At 40.5% G+C, this 27,504-nt stretch overlaps 1 protein-coding gene across 1 annotated transcript in view; it reads left to right on the forward strand.

The window, feature by feature from the left end:
• Positions 1 to 27,504, forward strand: part of RAP1B (RAP1B, member of RAS oncogene family) — a 60,534-nt gene that overhangs the window by 12,636 nt on the left and 20,394 nt on the right. Inside the window, exons 2-3 of the mRNA XM_083182506.1 lie at positions 20,394 to 20,480; positions 26,958 to 27,026. Coding sequence (XP_083038632.1) covers positions 20,424 to 20,480; positions 26,958 to 27,026 — 126 coding nt within the window. The 5' untranslated portion in view covers positions 20,394 to 20,423. The remainder of the gene's footprint in view (positions 1 to 20,393; positions 20,481 to 26,957; positions 27,027 to 27,504) is intronic.

Genomic DNA, 27,504 nt, shown 5'->3' on the forward strand with positions numbered 1-27,504 from the left:
CTTTGTTCACCAAATGGTGGATCGACCTGTCCAGGCAAACATTGTAGCCTGCTGTTACAGCGTCCCTCTCCCTGCAAGAGAGATTTCCATTTTCTCTCTTTTTTTTTTTAATTTTTTTATTTAGTTCAGTAGAATATACTGTACATATTGACTGAGAACAGGAAATGGGGGTTGGGGTTCTTCCGATAATACGTAATTCCTTATTCCTATTATTGGTTGTAATAATACAATGCTGTATGTACAGACTTTTATGCAAAGCTACATCTAAACACAAAACCATTTACTGCAAAAATAATGTACAAGTGTAAGTAAATTCATTTTCTGTTTGGTCATTTTTCATATACTGTAGGCTGTTTTCTATATGCCCAGATCATCATTTTGGTACTTATGTACTAACTGGGCTGCCGATTTTGAAATCGGGTCCATTGCATGCGATGCGATGGACCCGATTTTTCCATAGGATTCAATGTTAAAATGGACTGAGTCCATTTTAACATGGAATTCAATGGGAAAAGGGGTCCTTTTCATACCCCTACTATCCAAGTGGGCATGGAGTTGGATATAAACCTGTGGCGAGCGTAGCGAGGCGAGCGGACACAGAATACCGTCCAGATAATACATAAGTACCATCATTTTTTCTGTCAAATCTGTTTTTAGAAGTTGTAGTTGCTGCATTGCTTGTCCTATGTACTCATTACAAACCCATTATAAACCACTAATAGTTATTTAATGAATCCTGCAAGTTTCTTACAATAAATTAATGAGTTCTATATTAAACTAGAAAATAGCTGTTGTAATGAAGCTATATCACCAATATTAAAGTAATTGGCTTTACCATATATATTTTTCAGGCAAATCAAATGCAGCCCCCCCCCCCCCCCCCCCCCCCAAAACAGGAAAAAAAACAACCCCAATTTTGGGCAAAAACACACAGGTTCACAGATCTGCTGCCGTGATCATGTAAATGGGTCCTTTACCAGAGGGGGCCATGCATCGCTAAGTATGTCCTTGGTCGCCTGTACATGCAGGATGATGGAAGATATTACCTATATAGTGCTTACACACTAGACCAGGGGTAGCCAACTCCAGTCCTCGAGATCTACCAACAGTTCATGTTTTCCTGACCACCTAGCAGGTGCACTCTTTTCTTACTGACAAATTACAACAGATCCACAGGTAGAGATAATTACTTAACTTGTGATTCTGTGAGGAGACCTGGAAAATGTTAACTGTTGGTAGCTCTCGAGGTTGGCTATCCATGTACTAGACCAGTGGTAGCCAACCCTAGCCCTCGAGAGCTACCAACAGTGCACATTTTCCAGACAACCTAGCTGCTGCAATCATTAATCACTGACACACTTTAAAAGATACACAGATGGAGCTAATTAGCTCAATTGTGATTCTGTGAGGAGACCTGCAAAACATGCACTGTTGGTAGCTCTTGAGGACTAGGGTTGGCTACCCCAGCACTAGACTATATACACGATAATGTGTTTTCGCATCTTTTAAGCTGGGTACACACTACACAATGTTGGGGCGATTCTAATTCAATAGGTTCTCCCCCCCCCCCCCCCCCGCGCGCAGTCACAATCGGAGGACCGATTTTTAGCATTGTGCAGCTGCTGTGTGCGAGCAACCATGGCGACAACCGTGCAGGTGGGGGGGTGGTAGGCCCGGGGATTTGCCCATGGGAATTCGTGATAGTTCCCATTGTACCGGATGTCAGATGCCTGCTCGCTTCCCGCACAAGGCGCCTGCAGATCAGATCTGCGAGTGCTGGAGCGCCGACCATTGAATGATGTCTCCCCCGCACCCAAGGCTGTGAATGGATGTTTATGCAAAACATCCGTTTGCAGACATGCGAGGGGAGGGTGCGGGTGACTTCTGGTTGTCTCGCAAGTTTGCGAAATTCGCAGCCTTGCAAGTCAACCAGAATAACCTTCAGTGTGTGTGTGTCCAAAAAGATTGATGGACACCATCTGCAAGTGTGTATGTACTTGCTGATGGTGGCGGTGAACAACGGGGGACATGCTGCTTTTGGCCTTTCTTAAATGTTTTCTGTCGGTAAATGAAGGACATCATTAATGACCCACAGGAGTGCGAATTGTTGGCAATTTTGAGCACACACACACTAAGCACAATTATCAACGTTCTTGCTTAGAAGGACAAAAATGATTGATGTTATTTAAAATATCACTTGGTGTGTATGACGCTTCAGAAGATTGCTGTAAAGACCAATAATTCAGGATTTGGCCATTTATGAACATATACCGTATATGGCAGGGTCAGTCTTCCGAACTCAGTGATAACAAGTATCCTATTCAACAGTAGAATTTTTTCATGACCTCTTTATTAGACAAAATACAAGCATGTTTTCATTCTCTATAGCTTTTTGTTCTACACAACTGTGTTTTTCCTCCCTAGAGAAAGGCATCACTAAACTGAAATAAGAAGATTATTGCTAATTGAATGCATACTGTTCTGTTCTATTGGGCATATTCTTTTTTCAAATGATCCTATTGCCATAACTAGTTAAGTGTTTGTTTCATTTATATTTTAACCAAGGCACAGAGATGTTAACAATTCCACATGTAACAAAGCAGTGCAGAGAACCCCAGGAAGAAGACAAATTCATGGCTGTCACATTCTATATCCATGGAGATCCTTATTAGGGTGTACACACAAATAGCTGTGCTTTCTATAAAGAGCTACTGCTTTTGAAGTTGACAGTATGCTGCAGTAGTCATGAAACAATTTTAATTTGAGCCCTAGCCCAATTGTGTAGCATGTCCTGGCATTTTTATACTGGATCATTTTTTTTCCCTTTAGTATAGCTATAATGAGACCTATGATTGGTGGGTGATTAAAATACAATCCGCTTTAGCATTTTCAAAATCCTAGAGACCATTTTCAATTATTAGACAGATGTGCGCTTATTTACACTTAAAGGGTTCCTTTAATTCTCATCATCCTTTGTTTATGAAGTGCCAAAGTCCCATATACACTAGATGATATTTTAAAAGATAAAGTTAATTTTGGCCCTTCTGAGCGATCTCTTCTCACTCACTGTGTATGCTTAATATCCTTAATGATGCACGCTCCCAAACATAGTTAATAACCCCCCTCGGTCAATTTTGCTGCATGCTCAATCTTGGCTATATATTCAGCAAGGGGTTGTTTGCGTGTGATGTCCCTGATTATGTAATTTACTGATTTGGTTCAGTGTGTTTACACGATCTTGTTCATCTGGGCTTACCACCAATATCATTGATGATATTTGTGTTGCCTGTGTGCGGCTCTTAATAATCTCTCTACATCTGAGAGGCTGTTGATACAAATATAAAATACAGTATTGTGAAGATGGCCTTCCTTGAAAGATCTTGAATAGAGCGCAGTGCATGGTGGATGCAATATATTGTGCCGATTTATCACCCACGTCTGCTTTGTATACACATGGCTAAATGGCAGACCCATATGCTGACCACAGGCATCAGCCAAAAATAACATTGCAATTTGTCATTCAGGCCAGATATACTGTGCAGATAATTTAGTGTGCACAATATTTGTTGTGCAGAACCCTTACCAAATAGATTTGTCATTCCAGTGTGTACCTCACATAGGAGGTGGGGGGCATACGTGACCCATAAGGAAGCCGAATAGTAGGTGTAGCTGTTTCACGCTCTTATTGATTTGGCCACTATACAACTTCTCTCCAGGCTGTTGGTGATTACAGATACTGTGTGTGTTTTGCTTTGAGCGGTTGGTGGTCATAGACACTGTGGTAGTTCTTGGCAATGAGCCATTGACAGCCATTGGCAGAGCCTGGTTCCTGGCTCTGAACCACTGGCAGTTGCTGGGAATGTTTTGGTTCCTGGCTCTTGGCCACTGGCAGTTGCAAGAAATATGCTAGTATGTTCTTTTTTTTTAGCCCATGAAGGAACTACAACAATTCTGTGTTCTTAAATCTGCTAATCATTACGTTTTTAGAATTTTATTTTATTCAGTATGCATTTAGTGCATCAAATAACATAAAGGTAGTACATTGCTTATGCAAATCCCAGTCCTTTAGGTCTCATAATCTGTAGCATTTTTTTTTCTAACTACTGGTAGTTCATGTTTAACTTGACTAAAATGTAGGTAGAATAGGTCTGACCTCAGAAGCAGCTATACATTTCTAATGTCACAATACCCGTTGTGCATTGCTCTTTTTTGCATTCTGTGGCTTAACCTGGGACAGGCCCAAAAACAGTGGCAAACTACAGTAACAAATGCATGTCAGACACATTGGGCTAAATGTAATAGGGTGAAAATGTTAGTGATAGTACAAACCCCTCAGAAACACACTGCAAATTTGTACAACTTGCTCTATTTAATAGCTTACAGGTTGAAAATGTTGAAGTCTATTACAAGTGCGAGTACTTGTGAGTTTTTTTCGTAAGTCACACCTAGTACTGAGTTTCATTACAAGGTGCGAGTTTGACTGAAGCATGCAGTGAGATTCATGCACGCTTCTGTGTGTAAAAGTTTTTTTAAAAATAGCATGGGGTCTAACTCAAAAAGTATAACCGGCCACGGGCTCTTTGAGATGGTCCTGGTTTAAAAATGCAGAGCAAAATTATCTATAGGTTTCCCTTTATCTTATTGACCAGCACCAGACTAGACTCTTGGAGCCGGCTTTAGTTTTAAAAATATGGGAACAAAAAACGAGTCAATAAATCGACTATTAACTTTAATGGTGGGAGCTGCTACGTGACCATTAATAACCTAGTGGTTTCCACCATTGAAATAAATGGGCAAAGCATTTATTGACTGAGAGCACCAGAGACCGTGCCCTTACATCCCCCCCCCCCCCCCTGCTGCACACACAATTAATTTTCAGTTCCTGTGTCACAATATGCTGAATTAGTTTGAATGAATGAAATGCCAAGTTAATCCGAAAGTTTGCAAGTCAAATCTTCTGTCCTATTGCAAAATCTCCGCAGCTTTGGCAAACTTGACATCTGCAGTGGTAGATCTCCCAGAATGAGCGTAGTCAGTCACTCGCATAATACCCCCTTTAACACACGTCCGCCATTGAAATCCTGCAGCACGGCTAATTGTTTCTCCAATGAATGCTTGCTGTAACCGTTCATGAGCAAACCATTTTAGAGTGCTGCGCTCGGCTCCTTTGTGGTTGTGGGTGAATAATGTTCAACAATGTGTTGTAAATTTTAAAACAAGGTTTACTTAATAAAACAATAAACAATTTGATTGGATACAATAAATACAATGCAAATGGTACAATTCAGTTGTACAATTTTGATTTAATGCAATCCAAACAAAACTGTACAACCAAATTGTACTCTCTGCATTGTTTTATTTATGCGCGATTGTGTATTGTTCACCAAGTAAACGTTGTATCCAATTTAATTGGAGACAATTAAACACAAAGGAGCCGAGCGCATAATTATCCAATTGTTTGCTTATATTAACCAATACCATCGGACAGGTCTCCCGATAAGCGCAGCCACTAGCTCCGCACAATATACTCAGTGCACAGATAACCACCCTCCAATCCTTGTAACCTTTTCATGAGTTGCATTTCCTTGAAAAAATGTACAAAGATCTTCCACTCGCTGTGACAAGACAGAAGACTTCTGCAGTCCAATTGCAGGTTGAGACGCAACGATGTTTGAGCTTTGCAATTCACATAGCTTCTATGTCTACCTATGGACAGAAAAACAGAGGCAGTTTCATTACTTAGTCTAGATTATTGTAGGATTTGTAGTTTTTAATTTTTGTGTGTTGAAGAGACCCTTCTCTTAATTACTGTTTTTGCTCACAGCAGTTTAATTATTGATGAGTCAAATGGGGCTTACATATTCTCTTGAAGCTACTCCTAATCTAATGACAATTATAAGAAGAGCTGCTATATATTCTGAAAATTTATGGTCATTTTTTCAGAAATTTTACATGTGCTGGGTACCAGACCAGGGAGCCAGAGGGAACTTAGGGAATGGGGCATGCAGGAAGGGTTCGGGTTCCTAAAGCACTGGTTGGACTTCTCAGGCAATGGGCATCTTTACGGCAAAGACGGATTGCACCTGAATGGGAAAGGGGCGGCAGTGCTGAGGGACAGGATGGATAGAAGGTTTGAGGAGCATTTAACCTTAGGGGGGAGGGAATCAAACAGAAACCTTTGGCTGGAAGGACAGAGGAGTTAGGAATTGGTTAGTACGCGAATGGGGGGCAGATACGCCACTCTACAAGGCACTGGTTAGACTTCACATAGAATTTAGCATGCAATTTTGGGCACCACATTATAAAAAAAGAAGTTATGGAACTGGAAAAAGTCCAGAGAAGAGCAACCAATGTAATAAAAGGATTTGAGTGTATAAACTATGAAGATAGGCTAGTCAAATTAGGAATGGTTACGCTGGAAAAGAGACATTTAAAGGGAGACGTACGGAACATGTACAAATATATCGGGTCAATATTCCCTGTGAGGTCAGAAACTAGGACATGTGGGCATCACTAAACTAGAGGAGAGAAGAATCCTTACCCTTAGAAGGAAGGGTTTTTAGACGGTCAGGGCAGTAAAAGTATGGAACGCTCTTCCAGAAAAGGTGGTGATGGCAGGCACGTTGAACACCTTTAAAATTAGGTTGGACAAACATTTTCTGGAAAATAACATTCAGTGGTATTACTCATTTCTATTTAGCCCATAGTTGGGGAAAAAAGGTAAACTGAAATAGGGATATCAGATCTAGTCTTTACCACCTAATGGGTTCTGAATAAGGTTGACCTTGATTTATGAAAGTATTTTTTTCAATCTCAACTACTATGTTACTATGTTATATTGGTGCACATGTGTTTCAGCAGGGAAATGATAATACTACTGGACATGGCAAATGCCCAGAATGTCAGACAATTTTTTTTTTTGGTGCTACAATCACATTAACTATGTTAAGTTTCACAAAAGGAAAGGTAGATTCTAAATGTAAATTTCTAAATACATCCACCTTCATAAGGATGTAAACATGTCCTCAAAGCAGTCTAAAGGTTTGTTTATTTCCCTGAGTAAGTGGTTCTATATATAGAAGGTTAATGAGGTAATGTGCTTTAGGCTAAAGAGGCTGGGAGGTGGAAGGAGAACAAACTAATTCAGTGCATTGACTGTCAGTATTGCAGATTCTACCTGGCTGAGAAGGCACAGGATATGCGCTATGGGACTTTCAGCGTTTCTTGTGTCAGCTCCATAGTTGGCAGCCAGTGACTTGTCATATTGGGATTAAGTCACTGATTATTTTTATTTTTTGACTGACTTCTGTATAATAGAGTATAATGGTTCCGAGCATTAATTTAGGGTTTTAAATAATTGTCCTGGTCTTTAATAGATTGAAGACAGAGCAGTATTACTGGGCCTCTGGTGGCACATTTTGTTAATTTGTCTCTGTCTCCGCAAGTGGACAATTTTTTTTTTTTTTTTTTAACACATTTCTCCCCCCCCCCCTTTTTTTTTTTTTTTATTTATTTAGTCCAAAACTCCCATCTTAATAAAATGTACCCCTTTGATCAATATTGTTTTGGGTGTTTCTAGCACAGGTCTGGTTTGCATATCAGTGCTGATATACAGATCACACTGTGCTAGAAGCACTACAGCAGACAGCTACACCCCAGGCAGGGAAGAGGAACTGCATGGGTTTTCAAAGATAGCGGGTGCTAGAATGAACACTACATATCTGCAACAAGACAAGCTGTACTGTATTGTGTGAAATTATTATTTGTTTGGGAACTGTATGAAAGGGAATGATAATATTGGTGCAACTTACAGATTTTGATGTGGCGAAACGTCAGCAATATTTGTGTTTATAGCTCTTCTGCTCCACTACCTCCTACTGCGCAGTCTTGGGCTTTTACAACCTGCTGATCAATTATGTGAGTCAATCAGATACAAACAAGGCTTTGTCACTGGGCAGAAAAATAATGCAGCCACACAGTTTGTGCTGATGGCCGCATATGTTGAATGAATGGAGCCCATTGCTGCGATCTCCAAAGGATGACAAAGCTGGGGAATTATATTTCCTTTAACATAAATACAATTTTTTTTTTTTATGATTTCTTAAGACTGAGGGGGGTATTCAATCCCACCAGTAACAGTCCGAATTGTCGAGCATTTGCTTTTCTCGACATGAAAATTTAGCTTGACAAGTCTAGTTCTCCCCTATTGTTGATGATGACGTCTGACCACAAGAAGTTCAAAGAAGAAAGTAGCAATTGTGTCAGAGATAGGCTTCATTTTTGTAGTCAATGATATGAAAGTAGATCTCTTGTTAAACGCAAATTCTCCTATAAAAAACGTTTCCAAATCAGCAGACTGCACAATGCTGGTATCTCCCTGAAGTCTCAGTACAGGAGTGAGAGCTCTGAGGTAAACAGAGTGCATTGTGTGAGAATTAAACAAAAGTATGGCAACAATAAACATTGAATCCTGGGTAAATCTGCCCCAGCATGGATACAAGGGACCTAAACATGGGTGCTTGGTCAGACCAGAAGTAGACACAAATAAACATGTATACAGAAGACTTTCAATGGGCAAAATCCAGCACAGTGAACATGAAAGGTGAGCAGAAAAAAGTTGATTCTTATATTGCAAATGGAATAATTTAAATAAATGCATAATAATACAAGCTGAAAACTGATGCTAATAATGGAATAAAGCATGCCATATAAACATGCAGCAAATGAAAAATGAAACTAGGAATATTTAGCAAAATATCACAGATAGAAGTGAAGATAAGCACTACAAACATTAGTACAATCCTGCATATACACTTAACACAATTTTTGGACATGCAACAAGAGGAACTCCCTTGTCATGACAGAAAGCATTGTCGAGTTAAATTTGAGGGACGAGTGATTTCAAACAGTTGAGGTCAGGTGTACTTTTTGACATTGAATAGGCTGCAGGAATTATTTTAACAGATTTTACCCAAAATAACTCGACAATTCGAGAAATGTTCAACTCGACAGTTGAGGAAACCGAAAATGACATCAGGCGAGCTCTGCTCAACAAGTCGAGAAAACTAGACAATGAATAGGTGACCTCCTAAATAAATAAAAAAAAAACCCTCGTCAAGAATACAACAAAGCTCGCCAAAAATATCGAGCACTCGACAGACATTGAATACCCCCCCCCCCTCCCTGAGATTGAGGCATCCCACTTCTCTACAAGTGTGTGTTTTTTTATTAACACGGAGTGCCAAGTGAAATTTGTCAAAATAGTTGTGAAAATTGCCAAGCAAACATTTTTATTCATCCTAATTTTTATTCATCCTGTCCCGTTCTCGCTTTTCTTGACTTGAGCTCGGCGGTCGGGATTCAATGTCCCGGCCACCGAGCAGCGAGGGGCGTGGCCGCGAGTTGAGGACGGAAATAGACGAGCTCCGCCCGGGAGCTCGCCTATTTCCGGCTTTTCTCGGCAGAACGAGCCCGACAGCTTGTGATATCAGGCTTGTTCTGCCGTGAACCCCTGTTCAATACTGTCGGGGAAGACACATATTGATTACCCCCCTTAATGTTCACCTTTTTTATAGGAAATATAGGGTGTGGTATAGGGGTCCGACAGTCATTATCCCGGCAGTCGGGATCCCAACTGGCCGGACCCAGAGAGCATGGCGAGCACAACAAAGCCCCTTGTGGGCACGATGGCTCGCTACGCGAGCCACCTATTCTATTCTCCCTCTATGGGCATAGTGGACCCCCACGAGGGAAAATAGACGATGACTGTCGGGACCCCGCCCGGCACCCGAAATTTTGTTTTACACAAAAAAAAATTGAATTTGTATAACAAATGTGAGTGACGCTGGCATTTTTAGCGCCTGTTTTGCACATATCTCACATATGTTGGCTCTCAAAAATTCAGAATCTGTTGCCTGGGGGGTTACCGCTTTGGCTGAGGGACATTTCTGTCGCTAAGCAGGGTTTTGGACTAGGCAAACCGGTGCTTCCACTTCCCAGACTGTGACTTCATCAGCTGTGCACTACCGATCCCAGGCTGCACAGCGTTGAATCATGGGAGTTGTAGGATGGAGAGATAAAGCTTTTGTACAGTTAACTGTTACTTGGTGTTGGCATAAAAGGTGCTACATTGACTTATTAAAATAACTTTACGAGTAAGGTCTCGGCTTATTAGCATTACGGTTCCATGAGTCCTATGTTTGGAATTACTTAAACAGCTCTTCAGTAAGCTTGTTTTCGGTGCTCATTCTGTATGCTCAATGGGCATTACTCTGATAATTCACAGTGTCTGATCGATTAGGAGAACCATTTTGGCAAGCTTTCTCCACAGCTTAACATTATACAGAAATTTGCAGCAATAAACATTTTAGTGTGTTTGGTTGATTTATCTAGGATGGGCTTTCTCTGTAGTGGAGAATGCAAAAATGTAAAACACCAGGATAGTCTGGCTTATTAAGCCATTCATATACACTAGCTCTCAGTGTAGGAGTGGGGACTATCACCACTTAGGTGGCAAGCCACTTACTGTTTGACATTTCTGTAATGGAGGTACCGGTATTCTTTAACAAAATAATCATATTAAGGGGGAATTCTGGTGTGGTTAATTTTTGGACTATTGCATATATTGGTATTGGCAGTATGTACATATTGATATCGTGACTTATATCGCCAACGTTGCACATAGCTGTGGACAGACTGGAGTTTGATAAAATAGGAAATAATTTCCAACATGCAGGACAGTGAAAAGCAGCATTATATAGGTATCCAGGAGTTGTGCAAGTGTAATACAGATTTGTCCACTTACATCTATTGTGAAATAGACCTGTTTAATGCACCACAGACTTTGTGACTTAGCTATGCCTGAATACTAATCCTAAACACCCAGTACATGAAAGCCCCATGCACACTAGCCGATTTGCAAAAATGTTGGATACTTGTAACCAGACGCTAATTAATGTAAATTTAATAACAAGCAGCTAGTCTTTCCCCAGAAGACCATCAATGTCCCAAATCGATACATGTGGAAAAAACAAAATGGGTTGAGGAGAGAAAGCCCAGCACTGTCATCAGCTTACTCAGGATGGGAATATAGTAGACTTCATGGGGTTCAGATTCCTACCGGTTCCAGACTTGCTTCTAATTTCAATCAAATGTTCACAAAATAGTTTCTTTAAGTATGTCGCTGGTCAAAGTGCAGTTTTGTCCTTTGACCAGCGACATGCTTAAAGAAACTTTTAGGTGAACACGTGATTGAAATTAGAAGTAACTCTGGAACCGGTGGGAATTTGAACCCCATGAAGTCTGCTATATTCCTATCCTGAGTAAGCTGAGCACACTAGCCAATGCCTTCTCCGAGGTGATCGGTGGCGGCGGGAGCGATGGCAGTGCTGCAGCATGGCTGTCATTAAAGATGACCTCCCTCGTCCGGACATGCTTGGACAAGGGATGGGGTCATTAAGGACACACAGGAGTGCACATCGTTAACAGGGAGCGTACACACTAGGCCCTTTCTTAGCGATATTGTGAACAAGATCTCTTAGTGTGTATGTGGCTTAAGTGAACCTCAAGCAAAATTGACAAGAGGTACAAAGGCAAATGCACGTCATGCTTCATTATGCGACTTTATACCATCAGCAAAGTAGGATACTATATTGTGCCAGGCATCCTCCATCATATGGTGCAAAAAAGGCAGCTGTAGGAGCACTCCTCTGTATTTAATGATAGTTTTCATTGCTTCTTATGCAACAATTATTTACTTGTAAATTAGACTTATACAAGTACAGATATCCAGATCGCTCATTGTAACATGATGATGCATACTTTAAGAAAAAAAGAGCATAATAGACTGGGTAAAACTGTATGTATGGCATGGAAAGGTCAACAGTGCAATGATGGATTTATCAGGCCTGACATTAAAAAGTAATCGGTATATTCATTTGGTTTAGGCTTAGTGTTTTGCTGTATGGCTTTTATAAGATCTAAAATGAGGGATTTAAAGCAAAGTGATGTTGCTATAAGTGGTTCACTGATAATTGGTTAGCTAGTTTTCTACCACTAGTGACCACTTTCTACCAACCTGCTTTTAAAGAAAAAACTTCTAATTGTTTCCTTAATCACCAGAAAGTGTTTTGAATGCACTAAAGCTGTAGCATTGTTATGTAATCTCTGACCTGTTTATTTGCAATCATGAAATCTAAAGCCTATAACCAAACACTGTTAAATATAGCGCTATCTACAGTGCTGTTTCCTGCAACATTGGGTGTTGGTTCCATTCAAAACAAAGTTATGCTGTCATTCTAAAGCAAGTTCTGTCTGTTTGTAAAGATCTGCAAAAATCTATTCTAAAGCCCCATACACATTGGTCATTGACTCTCCGGCTGTGTGTGCCGTGGCCCCATCTTGCCAAAACCACAGATGTTGATGAGCAATATGCCTGCTTTGTAACTTGAGGATGAAAAAGGTGTTCACCATCTCAATGTAACGCTGAGGTGTTTTGGCAACAGTAACACCATTTTGTGCAAAGAATTAGGGACCGATTTCAAACTTTCCCACTGTGTACCAAACTGTAAAGAATGTACTTTACTTTTTTGGTGTGGAAGTTAACACCTTGCTTGGCTTGGAAGCATTTCATAAATGTCATCAAACTTGCACAAAGCACTTTTGTGCCGACTGGGTGGATCTGAGGAAAGGAATTGCCTAGAAACATGGGATAATTCCTGCCGGAATTAAGATTTGATTTGATTTGATTTTCTTTGTTGCTTCTGAACTTTATGGAATCTTAGGCTGCAATGTTGAAAGAATGTCTGCTTTATAGTCTATTGGGTTTAACACTAGAAATTTTTTATTGAAAGTTACTTTAAAGGTTAGGATTAAGGACATAAATTAACTTCAGATGTTTGTTTTTGTAGATATGTTGTCATTGTGCGTTTTGCAAGTTACAATATGTGTGTCCATTTTCTAGATTCCTGATTGAAATGCAGTCCTTGTTCACCAAGTATGTTATGAAGGGCGTTTTGTTCATGATAGTATAAAGTCAGTATCTGTGTTAGTCATTTTTCTGCTTTTATTTGTTATAGATAGTAATGCGATCACTCCTCTGCTTGGCTGGTTGTGAAGTAACATTTGATTTCTCACTTCCCAGTATAGATAAGAGAGCTTGTATATGAAACCCTTGCTGTGTCCTGAGTACAGAGAAGTGACCTGTCACTGAGCTGAGTCATCACGCAGCCGGATTCTTCTTTTCCATCACATCGCCCGCTTGCTGAGCACTCACTTTTGTTCTTATTCTAATGCCCTTTCTTATGACAAAAGCTCTTTCAGATTTCTGCATTGGATTTTGACATCTGCATTTATAAATTCTAGCTGACAGTATGGAGAGCAAATTGTATCTTTTGAACTTTCGGTGCCTTCATTTCTGATGCTGAGAATATTATTCACAAGCTGCCAATGCAATGGTGTCATTATTACATTAGGGAAACTTGGGTGACACAGCAACTAGCACTTGCTTTCTGCAGAGTTCTTTTATAATGGATGAAAGTTTTTGGGTGCCAGACAGAAGCTTGTCAATTGTTGAGTGATGGGGCATCCATTATATCACCTTCATTCCTACAGGGGACACTGCAGGCTGCTTACACTGGGGATAGAGTGGTGGACAGATAGGAGTCGGCACTTTAAATGGTTTACACTGGCCGGCTCCACCACACACCCCCCCCCCCGCTTTTCTTTTTTTACTTTGTAGCAGGCAGACTTCCAAGTTGTGTGCCCGGGGTGCCACATGTGCGGAGCCTTAGAGTACATTCTATCCCCCGCTATCTTTGAAAACCCATGCAGTTCCTCTTCCCTGCCTGGGGTGTCTGTCTGCTTTGGTGTTTCTAGCACAGGTCTGGTTTGCATATCAGTGCTGATATACAGACCATACTATGCTACTAGCTACTACAGCAGACAGCGACACCCCAGACAGGGAAGAGGTACTGCATGGGTTTTCAAAGATAGCGGGTGCTAGAATGAATACTAGAGCCAGCCGCTGGTCCACAGGACAGATGCCACACATGCTGGGGCGCAAGACAAAGTAGGGGCAGATATCGCTGTGTGGCTCCTGGTCAGCAGCACCATTTTGCCAGAAGAGTGGACAGGATGTTCGCACATGTATGCAAGGGCTCTTTTTCGCGCAGGCTATTTTTCACTTCCGGGGGCAGTCCCAGAGTTCACTGCTGGGATCATTCCCCTCCTCACATGGTAGATGAGGTAGAGGAGCCTCCTCCTCAGCTAGGGCTGCATCAGGTTCTTGCCGACAGGGTTTCAAGCCGACAGACAAACCTGTGGCATGATGGGCTCCTGTCCCACAGTGGGCGCAGGACTGTTGCTGTTCAAGGACGCATGGCAGGAGTCCTTCAATGACACCTGGGTAAATCAGATCAGGAGAGGCGTGCAGACTGGAATTGTGTACCAGCCACCCATTCGGTTCTTCACAACAGGCCTTTCTGCTTGACATGCCAAGCGGGATGCCCTGATGTCAATGGTCTGCGCCAGTCGGGCGTCAATCTTTTTCTGTGCCGATACCGGACCTTGCTGGTCTCTTTACTTAGTGTATCATGCTGATAGGGTGGAGTTACGCACCCACTCAGGCTATTGCCAAAAGTCCTTTCGTCCTTCCATGTAAACCAGCCTATTATGGTTCCAGTCCTCATGGGTGATTCAGTTTTATTGGGCGTGGTTCGTGCACTATGAATCTACGTAGAGCGCATAGTCTGTAAGGAACTCTGATTCGCTTTTCGTACTCTGATGCGGCTAAGAGAGGTTGGACGGTTACTAAACAAACTAGCCAAGTGGATTTTTCCATTAAAGGTGCTTATCTAGCTTCTTCTCAAAGGTGATTTCAGCCCATTCAACCCAGTCAGTTAGCTCGTCCCAGGCTGTGGCTAAGGGAGTGTCCTTGCCACAAGTGTTTAGGGCCGCAACTTGGATGGGTCACAATACTTTGACAAAATTTGACAGATTTGACAGATTTGACACTTTTGCTGCGTCGACGTCTGTTTGGGCACAGTGTTGCAGGGCTCCCGCCGATGGGGGTAGCTTTGGGACGTCCCCAGTGTTAGCAGCCTGCAGTGTCCCCTGTAGGAATGAGGGGGAAAAAAGAGCAGTTTGGTACCTACTGATAATTCCATTTCTCCTTTTCCTCAGGGGACACTGCACTCCCTCCCAGTGCTGTGTCACCCAGCCTGATTGTGGGTGTGTATGCATATCCTGTGCTGTCTTCCTTCTCCATTCTTGGAGATTCCATGGTCTCTTTTCCTCTTGAACACAGTTTTCTAAGACTGAGGTCTGGGGGGATAGAGGAGGGAGGGGAGGAGCCAGCCAATGTAAAACTTTTAAAGTGCTGACTCCTATCTGTCCACCACTGTATCCCCAGTGTACGCAGCCTGCAGTGTCCCCTGTGGAATCGGAGAAATGGAATTACAGGTAGGTACCAAATTCCTCTTTTCCGCTACTCCCCTCCTAATGTGGCGAGCAGAATTCCCATTATGGCAGCACGCCCCATGCTTTGCATGGGTTTGGCCACTTTACACATCTAATGTGGGTGTGAAAAGTCATAAGTGCCTGCGGCAAATGCAGAATAATTAGGTACAGCCCATCTAGTGCCCATTACTTAAACACGCCCAAGAATAATTAAATTAAGTAATCCCTATTAGTATAATATTTAGATAATAAATAGTATCTAAAACTGTTATTGTGTATAGAAGCGAACATGTTGTAAATGTATATTTGCTATAACATAGATCTACCTTGGCGTGTGCTGGATTTTTGATCAACTACATACATCTAGCTGAGCACCATCTTGTGCAGTTTAGACTAAAGTCTGTAACACACAGGTGGCTGACCGATAATGTTATTATAGTCTCCTTGAAGTTTTCAATAAGTTTGTGATGTAATTTGTGTCTCAACTTTAAGAGAATAGACTGCCCTGCCTCATAGTGCTGTTTTCTGAAGCCAATGGCCTGCTCTCGCAGGATTATCAGCAATACGTTTTTTTGTTTTGTTTTTTTAAACACTTTTTTTATTAAATTTTTCAATGTTACAATAAGAATAAACCTATATTGCAAAGAAGATGTTACATGTGATTGTTTTTGGTACATCCGCATTAGAATAATAAACATAAGGCTAGTCCCATAGTATAAAAGGTTGTAGCATTAGAGTAGAATTGGACCGGGTCAGCCCTGGGTTATCCCCATTTCAATAGTCCAGCGAACCGTGGATCTGGTAAATCACTGAAGAGAAATTGTCCCAGTGTGCTTGTTTCTCAGTCCAACAATGGATGAATGAATGAAATTTGCGGGACATTAATGTAAAGTATTTCAGAATCAATAAATATAGCGACATCTCCAATACAAAAAGTTTTTCTAAAGTAATGGGGGGGGTGGATAATAGGGGAGGGGACGGAGACAGACATGGGGGACAAGACCTCAATCGCCTAACATGATTCAAGTTCTGTGAAACTGGGTCTCTGGTGGATCATGGTTAATTATTTATTTATTTATTTATTTACCGATTCAGCAGATTCCGTTGCACTTTACAATAGTAGACTGTAATCCAGGTGTCAATTATATAATTGATGGGTGAAATATCATCAATGGGTTCTCTTTGGAGGGCCTAATCAGTTAAACTCAAGGTAGGTCAGGGTTTAAAGCGATCTGGCGTAACGTAAACCAAGTTGTATTTTTGAAAATCTTCTGTATGGCAGTCTGTACAGTAATGTCTAAGGTTTGTATTTTTCAGCAATACTTTACATTAGTTGGGCAATTCAGTTGGACATATTTTAAAGAACCTGGTTTGGAATAACTTCGATTGCAGTCCAGAAGTATTATTTTCCTATTGGCAAAGTTTTACATGTGACCAAATCAGATGTACCTAACACAAAGAAAAGACAGAAAGTGACTTTGTCCCAATATGGGACGCTGTCACTTTAAAAAGGCGCAGTCTAGCCCGGATTAAACAGTATTGAACACAGATTATAGTGAAATACTTAGGTGTATTTATTTTAAAAAGTTATACATATGAATGGATGAAGTGCACTTCACCATAACAATATTGAATAAAATCCACATACACAACAAACAACATAGAACATATATAACATATAGTGCTGGCTATTTGAATTCGAGGCAATTTTAGCTAAAAATAGCCAGCACTATATGTTATATGTTCTATGTTGTTGTGTATGTGGATTTTATTCAATATTGTTATGGTGAAGTGCACTTCATACGGGCTAGACTGCGCTTCTTAAAGTGACAGCGTCCCATATTGGGACAAAGTCACTTTCTGTCTTTTCTTAGTATTTTTAAGAGGCCACACATCCTCTTTTTAAAGCGGCAGCAGTCTCGCCTGTTATATTAATTTCAATTGTGATCCAAATCACCAGGTAGAATACATCCAGCGCTCTTAGGTGTCCCTAGGGACACTCCACCCCTCCTTTTCCATTGTACCGAACACAAGTCTGGATTTCACAGAATGTAAGATTCTGTTTGATAGGGCACAAGCAATACAGGTGTATTCTTCTAAAAGTTTCTGGGTTGTACCATATACCACTAAAAGGCACTTTTTCAATTATACCCAGATATTTTTTTTATCCTTGTGTTTTCTTACTGAGAAAGCACTTCCCTTATGCGTGTATTGAAGATAGAAGATGACCGTGTCATATCTCTACTAAAGTTCCCTATTTTACTTGTTAAATTGGGTGAAATGAGCAAAATGTACAGTATCTTATATTTATAACTTATTTACTGTAACAGGTTAGGTAAGATGAGACGCATTTTTTAGAATCTTAAATTAGTTTTTTATATGGATTTATTCATTTTCTATATTAATGTATCAAGTTCTTTATGTCTGCCTGTCTGTTCTGAAGTGGGGATCCTTATTTGCCATGTACTTTTCTTGTCCTGCTTTGAAGGCGTTGCATCTTAGCAATATAACCCATTGTACTATAAATCCCTTTAGGATTGATGCATACATAGTATAGTGCTTGGAGGCATCCCTAAGCCAGTAAATATGGTCCTTAAACCCCCTTCAGAAAAAAAGACAAATATGCCTATCTAATTCACAACTATATAATATTGTAATAGGATTTAACGGGACAACCATTGTCAGGGTGTTATCCTTGGGGTTGGTTTGTATCCTGGTTACACAGGATATCCACATACAGTCATCATGTATTGTCCTGGTTAGGACTCCTCATTGAGTATTATCCTAATAATGCAAATTTTCAATGTGGGCATCCATATGGTGGCCAGTTGTTGAAGTAGGAAGCATAACTATTATTCTTAGTAATTATTTTAACCCGTCATTTATTTCTAGTAGCACACCATAATTGTTTGTATTTAGTTCTACTGTAAATACGCCTTTTAATATATTTTAGAATCTATAACATGAAGTTTCCTTTCACCATCTCTCTTATACCCTTTTTATACTATTGCAGTAATTAAGGTTATTGCTGGCATAATCAGAGTTGCAGCTCAGTGAAAACGGATCAGTGGGTGGGGTAACCGGGTGACTCAGGTCATCTGACCCAGGTACAGTTCCAGGTGAAGGGAGAGACACCTCACTGACACTTGGCGATTGGCAAGTCTTTGTCAAGATTTTCCAAAGTGCCAGCATAAAAAGATACACTGCACCCATGTGCAATGTAAATTGGGCTGACCCTTGAATAACCTGTTTGACCATGGTGGTGTAAACAGAGTCTGCACAGCTTGGAACATTGGGACAGATATATTAAGCCTGGTGAAGAGATAACTTAGAAGGTGATAACGCATCAGCTACTGTATGTTTGAAAAAAATGATACGAGTTGATTGGCTGGTGCGTTATCACCTACTTTATCTCCATCAGGCTACATACATGTATTAAGCCATAACAAGTGATAAAGTGGCGGTACAAGTGATAAAGTACCAGTCAATGTGCTCCTAACTGTCATTTCTCAAGCTGTCTAAAATGAGTGAGGAGCTAATTGGCTGGTACTTTATCACTTGTTATTACTCTCTATTACTTATTAAAGCTTAATACATTTGGCCTAATGTACAAAAACTCTAGTCAGACCCAGGATTTAGGTATAAAAAGGGTACATTTCTGTTTGGATTAATCAATTTCCTTGTAGATAAAAATCCCCTAATTTGCTTGTGTATCATAATTTCCATCTTCCATACGCTGTCAATGTCAAGTTTACGGTTGGAGATTTAAAAATGTATTTTTGTTTTGTGTTATGCACCACAACCCCAGGTCAGCTGTGGCGAAGCAGTGGAATGTATATAAAGAGCCTTTGTAGCCAGGATGTTAGTCCATGGCTGTGTGCCAAACCCATTTCCATGCATCCCCAGAAGTAGGTGGTCTAAGAGTTAATGGTAGGTGCATGTGTGGAACGAGGCTCCAGGTGCTGGTGTAGGAATTGCCATTCCCAGTGAGATGCAATCACTAGGAGTGTTGGAATAAGCCCATTCTGTTTACTTGGGTTACTCTTTGGGCAGTATTCAATGAGAAAAGTTCTCCGTGTTTTGTGGAGAACTTGTGCTTTGTTCGCCTTGGACGGAGCATTTTGCTCTCCAAAAGCGAGCAACCCTATTCAATGTGAAATGTTCTCCGTCTTTCTAAGTGATTTTCGCCGTCTCTCTCCGTGTAGCAATTCTCCATCTTTTGATGGAGAGCTGGAATGTGAACTTTTAAACTAAAAGGTTTTTTTAAGAAATTTTGGTGTCAAAAAATCAGTTTTTTTTTTTTCTGTGAAGGGGCATGTTATTTTTATTCATGTGCTTATAGCACATGAATATATATTTAATTTAAAAAAAATATATATATATATATTTTTTTTTACACAGTGCAGCCAGCAGGGGGCCGGAGCGCTCGAGCCGCTCATTAGATATTCATATATTCACTGCACCCGAACGTAACTATGCACAAACGGGTGCAGTGAATACTGGGTCCCCCGCTGGCTATAGGGGGGTGCAGCCTGGGTCCTGGAGAGCCCCCCTCCCCTCCACAGTCCTCTGGAGCAGCCAGGGAGACTTTAATCTCTCTGGCTGCTTCCGGCTCCCTGAAAGCTCCCTGCTCCCTGCAGGGGTTAAGACTCTCCGCGAGTGGCGGAGAGCATCAGCCACATTGAATAGAGGGAGCAGGAGTGGCAGAGAGCCCTCCGGAACACGGAGAGTGCATGGAGAGCGAAATAAAACGCTCTCCATGCACGGAGAACTTTTTCATTGAATACTGCCCTTTGTGCGATCCGCCATAATATCTTTAATCATCTGATGGAGCAAGGTCAACTGTTCACAATATAATAAGAAATGTATGTATGTTCAATTTGTCTTGCCCTTCATGGTTACCAATCCGTTTTAATGTGACCTCCTTTTTATTTTAGGTGTGGAGTTGCTGAGTCAAAGCCTGCACTATGCGTGAATACAAGCTGGTTGTCCTGGGGTCAGGTGGTGTCGGGAAGTCTGCTCTGGTAAGTTGTCATGCTTTGACATTTGAAGGGAACTATCTACATATGTGGTTGCCTGTCTGACTGTTTTATTTGTATGTCCATTTTCTTTATACTGAATATATACAAGAATTCTTTTTTATGTGAAACACATTAAAAGTTACGTTTTAATTAAATTCAGAGCACCATATACACACACTAGTGAACCCCTCTTAAAACCTAGAAGAGTGCCCCAACAAAAGAGTTTTTTTTCTCTCTCCCTCTCCAAGGTTTGTGATTATTAACCAGATACAAATAAAGGTAGTTTAGCATCAGCCAACCACACTCCAATCTCTAGCATTCCAAATAGCTTCATACTGTAAGGGTGTGGATCGTTTGGTCTACAACAACTAGGTTGACAAGCATTGGGTCGACGCGGGGTTAGGTCGACAGTCAAAAGGTTGATATGGGTTTTTTCACAGTTTTTTTACCCGAGTGTCGACTCAGTTGACATGGACACAGTTTGAAGTGCACCGCATCCCCTCGCTTCGCTCGCAATGCTTTGGGCACGGTGCCTCGCTACGCTAGGCACACTATTTTATTCTCCCACCACGCCCTAGTGGATGGTAGGGCATGAGATACCGCCTGTCGGCTCAAAAAACAGTGAAAAAAAACCCATGTCGACCTAGCCCATGTCAACCTAATGCTTGTGTCGACCTTGTTGTTGTAGGCTTAATGACCGTATGCCCTTCATAAGGGGTGACACATCCAGTGCGGCTCCAGAAAACCCCTCCCTCTAAGTTTTCATACTTCCAAGTTGGCCTTGCTGTTTGTGATCATACTCAACGTTTCCTTGTTATGCGGCGAGTTGCAGAAGGTGGTAATACTCAGACTTCAATTAGAGGAAAAATCATTAAGGAGATTATCGCAAAGATGATATAGTAGTTGGTTATTTGACTGCTATAACATTGATAAAATAAAAAAATGATCCTTTCTAAGGCTGACTTGTGCTTGTACTTATTAGATTTACATTTTGAACCTCTGTACTAATTTGTCGTCTATCCGCTTAGTGGAACAGCTCACATCAAGCAGCTAAACTAGGGCAAAGTTAGAAATGACAGTCTGAATAAAGCAGTGAGCTGAATGCTAGGAAGGGCTGCTTTGCCTCCTGCAACAATTGGGAAATAAGAGCTGGGTGACTCTTAATGATTACTAGCACTTTGCAGACCTTTTTTTGGCGTTAAAGGATAACCATGTTCATAAAGTAGCTGTAAAAATAAAATATTGACCCATGAAATGAAACTTGGCTCATCTACTCTTCTCATCTTATTGTCATGTTCTGGTATAATTATATAAAGCCAGGTTATTCATTGGAATGCAACATTTATATCCATGTATTTGCTTTTTTTACTGTAATATGCAAAGCCATAACAACAAATCAACTTTATCTGGAAAACAAAATGAATTTTAGTCATCTTCACTACCAGATTCTGTCATCTTTTATTAGAGCATTTATGGTCTAGCTCCTGTATTTCACACAAGGGCCACATGAGCACAGAGTGTGGACTGACTGCACATCTCCCCAGACTAGCCGCATGTAATTCAAAGCTGTTGTAAACTCTCCTAATGGTGTTTTTTGCAATTCAGTACCTCCTTCCAGCCTGCAGATAATGAGTCCCTGCCGCTTATGTGCTTTCCAGCATGCCCCTCTATAAACGGCAAATACATTAGGTTTTTAAAATTAATAGGCACAAAGGGAAGCTTTCAGGGCTGTTATACTGGAAAAAAAATGACCTACTGTAAGTTTGCAGATGTCAACTTTCTGAATAGAACAATGTTATGTGAGAGCTACTAAATGTTTGTCTGCAATAGTGAAATGTTGTACTGCTTTTATACATGTAGTTTGGCCATAGCTTCTGAACGTGATTTATTTCATTTCAATTTTCAACTTATATGATAATAGGCAAATGTGTTGACAGGGGTAAACACTGCAGAAATATTTATTTTATTGAGCTGTTAAAGTTATACATACTTGTACTTTAGTCTTCTCTTTAATGTACGCATTTACCAAGGAACTAAAGACCATTTCAGAGCTTTACATTTTAAGTGAGTTTTTTAGTTCTGGACATAAAAATTGGTACAGACATTATGTGTCATTCATCAGAACTTGGCTAAAACCCACAAATACTAGATGCACAGTTTGAGAGGGCAAACCACATTAGTTTATGTGCAAATTTCACATAGATGGAAAGCTGAGTGGGTCCCATCTAAAATGTATAACAGGTAAATATGAAACTAAGAAATTCCAGTTGAAGTAGACCATTCGTTAAGGTTTGGAGGTCCAATGAAGTTGCAGGGTCAAACCAGTGGTGCCTTTTTTTAGACTTTTGCTGATTACTTTCTGTCAACTGCATTTTTAACATCCAAGCTGAGAATTACAGCTACCTTTTTAAAGTTATTATTGCCATTGTGCATGGATATAAGGCCTGTAGCGCTTTCATAACAGGATTATTGAAAAGTAATTTTGAAGAGCTACGATGCGGATATTTATATAATGACCAGCTTTCAAATCCAGTCTTCAAGTACCCCAACAGCAGTGTTTTGCCACACTGCTGAACTAACATTTAACATGGTTTAATGCCCACTGAAAGCCACCCAAATAGATGATATGCCTCAGGTGTGTTTGTACAAAGAGCTGCACAGTTCCCTAGCATCTGTGCATACTTCTATATTTAAAAATGGTAAACATTTCCCAACAAAAAACATTATCCGGAGACCACCTTCAAATTAACAAAGTCCCAAGTCTTGAATCCTAGACTCTGACCAATCAGATGGAAGATGGGTTTTTCCAATTTACAAAATGGTTCACTAGTGATCTGTGGGACTGTTTTTAATAAGATGCCCATATCCTGTGTTTGTGTACTGTTTATTTGAATATTTTACAGGCATCAGTGTGCCCTGTTTGCCAGGGCTAGCTGGTACAGTACATTTTAAGATTGATTAGCTCACGTTAATTTAGTCTGGGAGCTAAATTACCATGTAAGAATTGTATAATACCCTGAAAAATGTAGTCTGTATGTTTAAAGTGGCAATAATTTAAACATAAAAACTAAACTTTGCTTTTAAATTAATGCTTCTTTTAAAGGGCTAACTTGCTGGAAACTTGACCATGCCTGCATCTCTCTGGATTATTACATAAGGCTTTATGTGATCACTGCCAATAGGATTAGGAGTGGATTTGTGCCATTGTTCTAGAAGTTGAGCTCTTTTTTTGTTTTGTTTTTTCTCTCATGGGTCATTTCCATTAAATTTATAATGCGGAAGTGTGTGAGGAGCTTTGTCCTTCCATCCTTGTGGCCTTCTCCAGGAAATACAGAACTGAGCGACTGCAGATTAATAACAACAAAAGCGCAGCAGAGTTAGGATTTTATCACAAAGCCAGAACTTGGTTTAAGTTGTTAAATCCCCTGTGTCTAGTCTGATAGGCAAAAGGTCGACACACGCAATAGATCAGCATGGCAATGGTTAACACATGATTGAAAAGGTCGAGTTTTTCGCTATTTTTCCATCCTTTTGTTCATACTGTGTGTGTGTGTATATATCTATCTATCTATATATATATATATATATATATATATATATATATATATATATATATATATATATATATATATTCGATAGATATAGGGTGAGAGATCAGGGGTAGACGGCGGCACTCAAACAGGCTTGCAATAATAGAGGAAAATTTGATCCTACGGCGTTACACTATTGCCATAATAATATTGTACTAGGTACAACTGAAGTGAACAAAATAGTTTCTTGGAGTTAAGTACAATTGTGTGTCTAACAAGCCCCAGGATGCTGCAGTTTCTATATGCTTCAGTAAAGCTACTATTAATTAAATCTACAGTTTCACAGAATGGACAGTCTATCATTTTATACAGCTCATTAGAGAATAAAGAGACTGAACCATTGGACACTTGTGGTTTTCTCTTTCTTTGCAATATTAACCCTTTAAACGTTATGCCATTTTATCCCCTTATTCAATGCTGGAAAAGTAATTCTTTCCACCATATAATTTTCAGGAGTTTGTTGGGAACCCTTGTTTTTTTTTTAGGCTGCAGAATTCTTTCACACTGCCACTTTGACGCAGGTTTTTGCAGTGTTAATCAGGGTCGTGGCTTGTTGAAAAAAATGCTCCCCCGAAAAAAATCCTCTGATCCAGTGACCCAGGAATCCAGCCTATGTAACTTTTAGGGTTAGACACTAATGACCTGGGTTAAAGGGCAGTGTAAACAGTTTACAGTATAGGGAGTGCCAGGTTCCCGGCAGAACAGTTCCACCAGCGGCGTAGCTACGTTTTGGGCGCCCCCCCGTCGCCCATTCAAAACACCCCCCCCCCCCAATCCCCTGCAGCCTTACCTTTCACGCTGGTCCCGGCGGCTCCGTTCTTCTGCTGAGGACCACCACAAAATGGCCTCCCCCATACAGCAGACAGTTTCGGAGAACTGTGCTATATGGGGGCGGCCATTTTGTGGTGGTCCTCAGCAGAAGAATGGAGCCGCCGGGACCAGCGAAATAGGTAAGCCTGCGGGGGATTGGGGGGAGGTGTAACTATAGCACCGGCGCCCCATATGCACAGCGTCCCCCCACGGTGGCGGGGGCTGCGGTGCTATAGTTACGCCAGTGAGTTCCTCTGTACCAGTGTGCAGTGTAAGCTGACTCATGGTCACATACTCAGTGTGAAGCGGGTCTGATCTGGATTGGAACAGTGTGAAATGGGAGTTAATTACTCACAGTAGGAGCAAATGAAATTCTATGGCATTAAAATGCTGCTAGCCGTAATGTGTAAATGTAGATTCCTCATTCTCACTTGGAGTTTTCAGGCAAAAATTTATTTAGAGGTTATTTTAGTGGGGGTGGGGTGGAGAATTTGACCCGTGTGGTGAAGACATTGGATTCTACTACCCAACCATTGAATAATAGTTACTAGTTTGATTTGAGATCATTATTACTTGACAATGATTTTAGTAGATTCTTACGGAAAAATGTTTAGGTCTAGTACCTGTTAAAAATGGATTTAGCGTATAGTCATATATATAGATCTAAATTTCCTAGAGCAAATTGAGGGAATCGGCAGGTAAACGAAAGCTTAATAGAGAAGAACGTCAATCTCTTTATTAAACTTACTAGTGATCTTTTGAATACTTTGACTGAGAGCTATCAGCACTTATCGCCATCATAGCTCACTGTCAGCATTGAATACCGCCCACTGAATGTCTTTGATCAATAGTTAATAATATATTTTGCAGTGCGTTACAGTGAATAATTCAATCATTCATATCGGTCCCTGTCCTTGTGAAGTTTACCATCTCTGTTCCCTTTCCTGTCGACTAACATGCACAAAAGCCAATAAACCTACCAGCATGGTTTTGGAGTGGGAGAGGAAACATTTTTTTTTTATCAAAATGAAGGACAGTGTTGCCAGTTTTGTAGCATTTCATCTTTCTGTCTCTCCGATCCACAATCCTGTGCTTCATATCACCTACACGGCCATCTTGGTTGTACTGCAAACATTGAAGATTTATTTTATGAAGGCCAGGTACTGTTAGTCTAGCGCTACCCTAACTCTAGGCTCAGGCCCTTCCAATACCAATGTTGAACTTCTTCTATCCCTCAGTAAGTGAACTAGTCATTAAATATAATAGACACTGCAGCAAATGTGCATTCAATGTGTCTTTGTTTAGGATATTACGTTAATTCCGTCACCTAGTAAGTGTTGTGCTATGTTTTTTTTGGAAATGTGACCAAAGCATACACTTCTTGCTGTCCATTTTGACTCTTTATTGCTCATTACGTCTACAATACTGATGGGGATAGGCAGATGTTGCACTGCTTATTCCGGAGACATTTAGATAAGCTAAGAACAGTATGTAACACCATTAACCGTACAAGTGGAAGATACTGTGTACTTTATCTGTTTGTATAAGTCTGCAAGGCTTCCTGATGTGTGCCTAATGAAGGGGAAAGTCAGGTATTATGGAAATATGACGCTGAGAAGGAAGCTTATTTCTTTATTAGGAATAACAAAGTTGTGTGGCATTCGTTTGCTGATTGTGTTGCCCAGATCTGCAAACACTGTAATATAAAGATTTATTTGGTACTTATGTTAGTTGGGCGCCCACTATAGTTAGTACCTGGGAGGGGATGCGGAAAACTAAGCAAATAGCTTAGTGGGCACCCAACTAACCTATAAGTACCATTCATTTTATTACCGCACTTTTTATAATATGCTTTGTGTGCGTGTTTTTAGACTTTGAGAGCAACCTGTGAGTTGCAGGCTGTATGGGAAATTCTGTGAGCCTTCCCATATTTTTTATTGAAACTCTTTTACAAGGCAGAGCCATATTTTGCTTTGTAATTGTTTTCTGCTATAAACAGTATTGACATCTCGCAGGCTTACATAGTGTCTCATGTGATCTACCTAACATGTAATATCACTGTTTTTTTCCTGTGTTACAGACTGTCCAGTTTGTCCAAGGAATTTTTGTTGAAAAATATGATCCCACAATAGAAGACTCCTACAGAAAGGTAGGATATGATGCACTGGATGGCTATGAATGTCTGCATATGGAACGTCCCACCATACTTGTTAACTCAGGGAATTTTTATCAAGACGTTTTTGGTTGGTTTTGTACAAATCACTGAAAAAATTGCATATATAAATACATGATCACATCAATATATGTACATAATGGTCAGTAGGATATAAGAGTAATGTGACTGTTGGTGAGCGAAAGTAGAATCACAAAGTGTTACCGTATGGTAATGATAACCTTTATAAAACATGTATAAAAAGACAACAATGATGGGTTATGAGGCCTACATGCATAGCGATTTCAGGCCATTTTCTGAGCGATATTACTTAATTTAACTAGATCGCTCAGAAAATGACCCTACATCGCCGTGTGTAGGGGCCATAGCAATACATGGCCACGCGTGTAACTATCACCTGGCGATTAATATCCAGAATGCTGGATAAATCTATAATTGCCAGTGTTCTTACTGG

The sequence above is a fragment of the Crinia signifera genome, chromosome 4, assembly GCF_055691185.1.
Source record: "Crinia signifera chromosome 4, ASM5569118v1, whole genome shotgun sequence".
In the NCBI taxonomy this organism is placed as follows: domain Eukaryota; kingdom Metazoa; phylum Chordata; class Amphibia; order Anura; family Myobatrachidae; genus Crinia; species Crinia signifera.